At 38.1% G+C, this 9245-nt stretch overlaps 1 protein-coding gene across 3 annotated transcripts in view; it reads right to left on the minus strand.

Moving 5' to 3' along the window:
• Positions 1-8740, minus strand: part of LOC126249054 (protein-associating with the carboxyl-terminal domain of ezrin) — a 111817-nt gene extending 103077 nt beyond the window's left edge. Inside the window, exons 1-5 of one of the 3 annotated variants that reach the window (XM_049950688.1) lie at positions 8172-8740; positions 7870-8084; positions 7606-7791; positions 7439-7530; positions 1783-1952 (exon numbers count right to left, since the gene is read on the minus strand). In XM_049950688.1, coding sequence (XP_049806645.1) covers positions 1783-1952; positions 7439-7530; positions 7606-7791; positions 7870-8058 — 637 coding nt within the window. In that variant the 5' untranslated portion in view covers positions 8059-8084; positions 8172-8740. Of the gene's footprint in view, positions 1-1782; positions 1953-7438; positions 7531-7605; positions 7792-7869 lie in introns of all 3 variants that reach the window. The other 2 variants (XM_049950687.1, XM_049950686.1) reach the window with 2 other exon arrangements.
• Positions 8741-9245: the final 505 nt, after the last annotated feature.

Genomic DNA, 9245 nt, shown 5'->3' on the forward strand with positions numbered 1-9245 from the left:
GGTCATGAAAAGAATCACATCCATATCCAGGCTTGATGGTAGAAAGCAGAAAGTTGAGTCATCTGCTGTGCTGCTGAAAAAACTTACTTTATGTAAATGAATCAAAGCTACAAACTTTGGTGAAGCACTGTTTTGGAAAATGTTTTACTTTTGCACACAATATTAAACTCCACTGATTTTGAATTTGCATGTTCCTTTGCTACATAACTGTTCTCAAATGTCTGCTTACAATACTTTGACGTTAAGTAAATCACTGCCCATTGTTCGAAGACTGTGCAGTGAATTATGAGTACAAATTGCAATTGCTAATCTGAGGGAAGCAGCAATTGACAGTCTGAAATTCTCAACTTTTTTCAGAATGTGTCCCCCAGCTGTCTGTAGAAGTCTTTTGAAATCTTTTAGTCATCCATTAGGAATTTCTGAATCACTTTCCATCCTCTATTTTTAAAGTGCCGCAAAGATGATACCCATGTCTGTTTCCTTCTTTGAGATTCCCATGAACCCATCATGATAATAAGCAATGCTGCTACTTTTCAATTGATGCACTTTAGGTTTACATTGCTGCATACCAAATGTAGCTAGCATATCTAAATACTTTTTGTTTACCAAGCTTACACATAATTTCAAAGTGTCCAAACAAATACTATCCGAATATGTTAAGTCTCATCCACACTGAGCGCACTGCATTGAACACCTTCCACTTGTTGTCGGTACATCGAAGGAAGAGGAGTGTTCACACATGCTTGGTTTGGTAGTGGCTGCGTTGTGCTGCACAGAGCTGCGATTCCAAGGAGTTCTGCCATTCACCGCTAGATGGCAATGACATTTTCGAAGTGGAGAAATTCATGTAGTTCACCCTATTTGCATGAAATAACTATAAAATTATGTACTGAAACCTTCATCATAAATGAATGTATGTATTAGTGAAAACCTGGGTGATTTAAATTTATGTTTCTATAGATATTACAGTTCACACTATTTTTAGAACACTGCATCAATGCAGTGCCCAACTGTAATGAGACACTTGTAATACCATTCTGGTAAATTTACATGAATGCACATGCATTTGATCACAAGCCCAGCATTTTGTTGATATTTCATGTTTCTATCCTACACTCACAACAAACGAAACCAAAAACGCATGAATTTATATTATACAGAGTGAAACAAATGTATCAAAGAAGAGCTTTCAGGAATAGAAAGATTAATGTCTTGTGGACAACAAAGTCATTTGGTACAGGACATCGGTGTAATTAGGACGAGAATGGAGAGGATATTGGTCATGTCCATTTTAGGACCTCCCGAATTTTTGTCCAGTGCCTTAACCACTGATCTACCTCTCTAAGGAAGAGCTTCCAGTTTGTATTTTTAACTCTCGTGATTAGTCATGTGAAAACATACTGGAAATAATTTTTACAGACTACTTCACATACACTGAATAATAAGTACACATTTAATCCCCACAAGCTCACAAATTCTCTGGCTTGTGTTCACTAAATACAGCACTTCCTGTTCAACAAATGTTATCAATAATAAATCCCATAAGAGTTCAAATACATAGTGGTTTTGTAAGAATTCACTGACACAGGTATATAAGAATCACAACTTTTCACCATAATATATGGCCCTGATGACTCAATTTTGCACAGGAACATAGTAGAGTCACAGAGTTATATCTTATAATACTGAAAAGTGAAACATTATTCTTGCACTTATCTGCTTGAGTCACTCCTTCCCACTGCAAACAGCATTAGAAACAGAACAATTGATATTTCAACTAACCTTCACTTTCACAGTTCAGAACTTCTTCAACTAGAACACCAAAGGCAAACTGGTCAATTGAAGTAGGCAAACTGAGTAAACTTTCTGGTGACTCCTCCTCTGGTGCTATAGCTTTCTGATACCTGCTATCACTTGCTTTTTGCAAAAATGCATGGCTTAGTTTTGAAAAGCTGTGGAAATAAATTATATTGATAATTCAAAGAAAAATCTGCATGTCAATGTGTCATTAATTACAGTCGGTTTTTAAAACAGTGCTAGTTACTAGGTTCATCTTTCTGTACTACAAATGGTCCCGAACTATGAGGAATCTACTATGGGAAGCACATTCAACATTGCTCTCATTTTGTCTGTGTGTGTGTGCATGGGGAGGGGGGGGGGGGGCAGGTGTGGCATGCAATCTTTGAAAAATTGAATTTTTTTTTTTTGGGGTAAATGTATTGTATGCCATACACATGGAGGGAAAAAGAAAAAAAAAAAGTAGTACAGAAACAGTAAAACACACCAATCAAGTATTAAGCTGTTTGTTCATTTTGTTTTCTGATCACACAAGCATAGTTCACAAGTGGCAGGTATGTATTATTACTATTTTAGGGTCAAGGAAAGTGTCCAATTCCACTCATCTGCTTGGACCCATGACATAAGTGTGTTGTGTTGTGTGACATCATTGTGGCGTGGCGTTTTCAATCGAGTCATGTTTGTATACAGCGTGTCGTCGTATTTGGTGGTGTGTGATTGTGTTGCATGTTCATGTTTGAAGTCTGTTGTGTTGTGTGTGATAGTGGGTCATTTGACTTTTTACAATCATTCTTGTGTTTGCAAGAGTGTGCCGCTTTGCTAGGGAGTTAATTTGATTTCTTTTATTGGGGGTCATGAATTCACATTTGGGTAAGGTAAGATTAATGCTGTGTGTTTTTTGATGGTCTGAAATCTAATAGTGTTTCTCCTTTTTGTTAATGTTGGATATGATTGAAAATTTTAAGTCATTCACTCATGATTGCACTGGGGAAAGATGTGATAGCTACCACAAAGTTTTTGCAGGCACTTGGCTGCATTGCCAAGTGTGTGTGACGATGTGTATGTAATAAGCATACGAAGTTCACTAGAGTTCCGGCTTCTCAGACCAGAGACCTGTACATGTGGTGTTGTTCCCATCATAACAATGGGCGATCTATATGAAGAGAGACCTAGTTTGAGAAATTTAGGTTGACCATCAAGGAGAGAGTTTTAGTGCCCTATAAGTTTTGTTATTGTTCACCTATTCAATTTTGTGTGCATGAGTCAGGAGCGAGTGTGCAAAGTGTGTTGGAATGATTTTCATTTTGCAGGGAAGGGTGTAGTTAGAATGTGCAGTGTAAGGAGAAATTTGGGGCGGAGGGCTGAGGTAGGAATGGAGATTGATAAGTCACAGTTTGAGAAGAGGAAATATGGGAGCTGTGGTTCCCATGTTTGCTAGTGTGTGTGTGTGTGTGTGTGTGGGGGGGGGGGGGGGGGGGTGTCTGCGGAATCGAACTGAGAGAGTACCTGTGGGGTTGATGGGCGAATATATTGAAGAGGGGAGTACTGAAGTGTGTGATGCCGTTTCATCCTATACAGGGAAAGGGGTTACAATCATTTGATCATGAATCTTAGTATGGAATCTACAAATAATTCCACCAGGGCTTGTACTAATACAACAGAGGGGTTTTGGAGGCCCACCAAATCTGTCACAGGGAGCGGAGAGAGGCGCTCTTCCAATTTGCAACCTCTTATAGATCACTACTGCTCACAGACAATTATGGAGAATGTCTAGGCTACAGGCTGTAAGTCGAGTTACGTGAGTGGGATTGGAGAAGGGGGTTTTATATGGGGTTTAGGGAGTAATGGGGCAGGTTCTGAGAGGTGGGTAGGGCAGGTTGAAGAGTTAATTTGTTTTAAAAATAACGGAAATTTCTGGATGGAGCAATACGTAAAATAAGAGAAAGGTAATTTATAGCACATCTTTGGAGCACAGTAGAACACAACAGAAAACAGCCTTCACACTAGCTTTTGACCACTAGTCCCCCCCCCCCCCATCAATAGTACACACACACACACACACACACACACACACACACACACACACACACAAATGCACACTCCCCTGGTCAAGAAAAGCTCCTTGCCTATCCCTTATTTAATTTTTGTGGGTTGTGTTTAGGAGTGGGGTTTGATTTATTGGGAGGCAGGGGGGTTGGAGTTCTTTGGAAAATTTTGTTTTGTTTTTATAGTGTGTGTGTGTGTGTGTGTGTGTGTGTGTGTGTGTGTGTGTGTGTGGTGTTGGGGGAGGAGGAGGAAGAAGGGTACCAACAGAGAGTGTGTGTGTGTGTGTGTGTGTGTGTGTGTGTGTGTGTGTGTGTGTGTGTGTGTGTGTGTGTGTGTTGGGGGAGGAGGAAGGGTACCAACTTAGTTTTATTTTTCCCATTATGTATGTTTTTTTTTTTTTTTATTTTGGCTTACAGGTGTCAGTGTGTATTTTAATTGGTCAAGTGAATCTGTGGGTTTTCTATTTGCATGTTGTTGTTGTTTCTCCCCCCCCCCCCCCCCCCCCACTGGCTTTGGTTGAGCTACATAAGTCAAGCGATACTGGCTTTTTGAGTTGTGGGTTGTTTGTCAATCCAATTGTTTGGACTATATAGGTCAAGCAAAATTTACATTTAGGAGACGAGGTACTGACAGAATTAAAGCTGTAAGGATGGGGTGTGAGTCGTGCTTGGGTAGCTCAGTTGGTAGAGCACTTGCCTGCAAAAGGCAAAGGTCTCGAGTTTGAGTCTCAGTCCGGCACACAGTTTTAATCCGGCAGGAAGTTTCAAAATTTACAATTCCAATGGTTTCCTTTTTTGCATCTTCGTGTTGTATGTCGAGAATTTTTTGTGCTTGATTTTGTGGATAACTTTTATTTTGGGATGGTGCTGGCATTCACATTGTCATACATTTAGCTTGTCCCTACCATAAACCCTCTATTTCCTTTGGCTGTTCTGCTAGTTTCATTTTACTGCTTGAGTGAAATATTGTCAAGTTGTTTTTATTTTCGTTCATGTTTGTATGTGGTGATGTTATGGTTATCATATTGTATATGGCGGAAGAGGGTCTGTCCGCTATTTTGGTGACATCATGAATCAAAGCAGACAGGTGGAATCAGATCTCTCTGTAATTCCCTGTTTTCAAAAAGACAAGCTGTTAAAAGTATTTTATGCAATAAATCCTGAACTGTTCACCATTAAACGTGTAGAAATTTTCTCGTAACATGAAAGAATCTGGTTCTGTCATAAGTACTGTAAGGAAGACATTAACAATGTGAATGTATAATATGAGGCAGATATATTTTCTAAATCAGTTCAAAACGAAGTGCAATTAGCTGCACTGCAAGCAATTTGAAATGAATGACTGATAGCTTCAGTGTTCCAACAAACAAGTCATGTAGGATAAAAAATAAGTGACAAGAATGGAAAAATCTACAGCTACACCTAAACTATGACTGATAAAGGACTCGAAAACAAAGGTAAGAGCAAAATAGTGCTATTATCTGACAGTCATTGATACAAGGAAAAAAAACCATGTGTCATATATACAGACTCATACAACATTAAACCAGCCAAAGTTGCAAATTTAAATAAATAAATAATTTTTTCCATTTACTTAATGACTAGTTTCCGGCTGGGACCCATTTTCAAATCATCCAAATAACAAAATGGTATTTCAAAAAATACAAAAACCATGTCAAATATATATATTTTATGAAGTGCAAATGAACAGTACAGTGTATACAGATATATGCTGGAAGTTCGTACATACAGAAGTTCGTATAAGGAAAAGGCATGTTGAAAGAACCATTCTGGCATTTAGTGTAAGTGAAGCTACATCAAGATGGTCACACAGAGCAGGAGCCTTCATCCTCCAAATCTGAAGTCGGTCTGATGTCAGTGTCTTAACAAATGCACCACCTCATTGAGTTCGTACATACTATAGTGTACAATGCTCTTATGTTTAAATATACTTGAAATAATTTAGCTTGATAAGATTGAAAATAATTATAAACTGTTCTTTTTGTCCCTCAATAGTTACAGTATCATTTGTACATTGAAAATATAAAAACCTAATAGTAACGAATTTGCTCTTGCTGTCTACCAATCATATTCACATTCAATACTTCGCTCAAACACAGAAATTGTAAAAGTGTTATATAATTAAAATATACTATAAAAAAAGAAAAACGAACAGAGACTAAAATAAAGAAAAACTGTATTGTGGTTTACTGATCACTTATTCAATGAATAATTAGCCAGCCAAGCTTACAACACTACCTAATCTCCACACTAACAGCAGTAGCAGATTATACATTAAATTGCAATGCATGATATATTCATCTCAACGTCAATGTCCCAGGTCAACTATGATTGTCTTCATTTGGGTGTTTAAATGTGTGCACTTTTGTTAGAAAACAAGTGAGAGTTTGAATATTGTTTTCTATTAGACGTATTTATGCACCACACATCAGTGCATTATAGGTGAATGGTTGCCTTTCCCTTATTTTATGTATTGTTCCATCTGTGAATTTCCATTATTCTTATAAATGTTAGTTAACTTAGAGGAGTAACACCACCTCTACACACCAGTTCAGTTGTTGGTACCAACAAGATTTCAGTAAACTGCAGTCTGTCTATGAAAGAGTGTAGAACAGGGGAACTAACACAGTTAGGCCTGCATGACTTACAAATCAATGCTGACATCTCTCACTGTAAGGCATGATAGGAACAATATGGAGTATGACAACAGCTAGTTGGAAGGATCCTACAAGAGAGCAGCAGGCAAATTGCGTGTTTCATACAAAATAATGAACTGGTAACCTATGTATCATAGACTAAAAGCACCCTGAATGCTACTGCCCCTATTCTAAACTTAGACCTGAAAGAGCTTCCTTCAACTTACTTATTTATCTTTATTTGTCAAAGTATCATCTCACAATGATATGAGATTTGTCAGGGTGATACAGTGTCAATCAGCAGGCCAAAATATAATATGCGGCATACATATCATGCTTTAAGAGGAGAGTGCTGGTGGCCTATGGTGATAGGATGGGCATTCGGTCATGGCCTAGATTAAGAAATCATACCAGCATTTCCCTTAGCAGTCCAGGAAAACCACAGAAAACCCTAATCAGGTAGAATGGGCAGAGCAACTCCATCTTCCTGAATATGAGGTCAGCACCCTAACAGCTGCTCTCTCTCATTCAACAATTCTCTATTGTATAATGTAAATTGTATTGTATATACACGTAAGGTAAGACCAATAAACATTTATAACACAGGCAACTGAATGGCTGCAGGGTTGTTTAGCATGCAGACTAAAAACAGGAATGGTTAAAAAAACTCCAAATGCTTAATATCTGGTGAAAATCTTAGAAAATCCTAACAACTGGTTTTCTGGGCAGAATCTGCACATATATTGTACCCTACTAGATGTTGCTCCTGTAGATATCAAAAACATAAAATTACACTAATAACAGCATGCACAGTCATTCAAAAGATACCTGGTCGTTCATAAGTAAGAATAGTGGAAGTAACAAAGCAAGCAGTGGACATTTGCCCTCTGAAATAAGAGCAAACAACTACGAATTAAAAAAGTAGCGAGTTTAACTTACGGGCACATGTGTTCAAAGCCTCCTAGCTTCCACACACCATCAGGGCTAACATATACAGCAGCACGACACAAATTATTGTGGCTTGCTTGTGCCTGAAAACAGATACTATTAAAGAAATATACAAAAACTGATGGCAGTGCCACTGTAGTATTAAACATTTGGGTTACCTTCCGATGTAGAAAATTTATAGCCTTTAGAATAGAATGCAGTCCAACACAAATCTGCAAAGGAGACTGGCTTTGTAGTACATGAGTAAGTGGTTTTGCTACTTCTGTCGCCAAGTAGAATGAACCTTTTGACCAATATGAAGAAATGTACTTCAATATGCATGGATGGCGGTACTTTAGCAAATTCTGCAAGACATCAAAATGAAATGTATCTGAAAGAACTCAGCTGAGTTTCTGTAACATTGACGCAGATAAAGGACTCACTTTTGCACAGCGTTCCAAAAGAACTGTCTTCTTCACATTCACGTCATTACTCGGTTCAAATACAAATAACGATACACTGTAAGGTTTTTCTGAATACACGTGCGCTCTATGCATTGTCCAGTCAGCAGTAACTTCCACATTTCTCTCTTCAATTTCAAGATCTGGTAGTTTACTCGTTTCTGACCCCATTTTAGTGTATGCTACAGTAATGCGTCCTGTGATAAAAACAGGTACCCAGATCTATCATTTAATGCTCTATTTGCAACAAAAAATATTCGGAATAGCACATCTGCATCACATACATTGAATCTAATACACATTTCACTGACACTATATTCAACGGTTCATACAGGTATTTATAATATTTATACGATAATATACTGATGGCGAATCTTCGCTTGCCTAATATTACAGATTGCGCTGCCAAAATAACTTTCGAAACAGAAAGCTTTACCGAATTTTGGAACAAGACACAAATTACTTTCTTTCACAGCTCGAAAAACTTACACAACATTTTTTTCTGGCACGTACACGGCGCTTGTCTGCAAACGCAAAGATCACTATAATTGGCAAGAAAACTGTACTTGAATGATAACACAATACCCAGCAGTTTATTGTTGAAGTGTGAAAACACCGGTATGCTCAAATGTTAGTCAGCCTAAGCCAACGCAAAAACTGTAAAAGTCAGTACTGGCCACAAAAGAATACTGTCCCATGTATATGAATCAAGCGCTTGGCAAATTTTGCCAAAAGCGTGTAATATGTTTATTGTCAACAATAGTTCTCTGCACTCGTTCTACGTGCAAAGAAGTTCTTTTGATATTCCTGCATACCAGATGACAGTTAAAATAAATATCTTTGGTAAACATCTTTGTCACAACTGACAACTATAGCTATAGACCTATTTCTCTTTCTTTCTGTATCAGTAAAGCTTTATAACGCCTGGTAAGAAATCGCTTGGAATGGTGGTTGGAGTCAAATCAGACACTGTCATCGAGTCAGTATGGGTTTGGAAAAGGCAAGGGAACAATAGATTATTTAAATACCGTAACCCCAGAGATCTATGACGCAACAACTACGAAGGAGAATGTAATAGCTATATTCCTGGATATAATTGGAGTGTATGATAATGTTCTTATACATGTGTTGCTACAGAAGTTGGAAACCATTGGAATCCCGCCACAACTGATTAATGGAATCGGCACTTTCCTCGCTGAAAGACACATATGGGTTCGGTTCCAAAATCAATTAACTGGACCACGTCGTCTTACAACAGGCTATCCTCAGCCCCTACTCTTTGCACTATATACTAACGAGATGGCGAGGATTATCCCTTTTCCAGTTAAAATGCAGATGATATTTGTATGTGTCGACCA

This window comes from Schistocerca nitens, chromosome 3 (assembly GCF_023898315.1).
Source record: "Schistocerca nitens isolate TAMUIC-IGC-003100 chromosome 3, iqSchNite1.1, whole genome shotgun sequence".
Classification (NCBI taxonomy): domain Eukaryota; kingdom Metazoa; phylum Arthropoda; class Insecta; order Orthoptera; family Acrididae; genus Schistocerca; species Schistocerca nitens.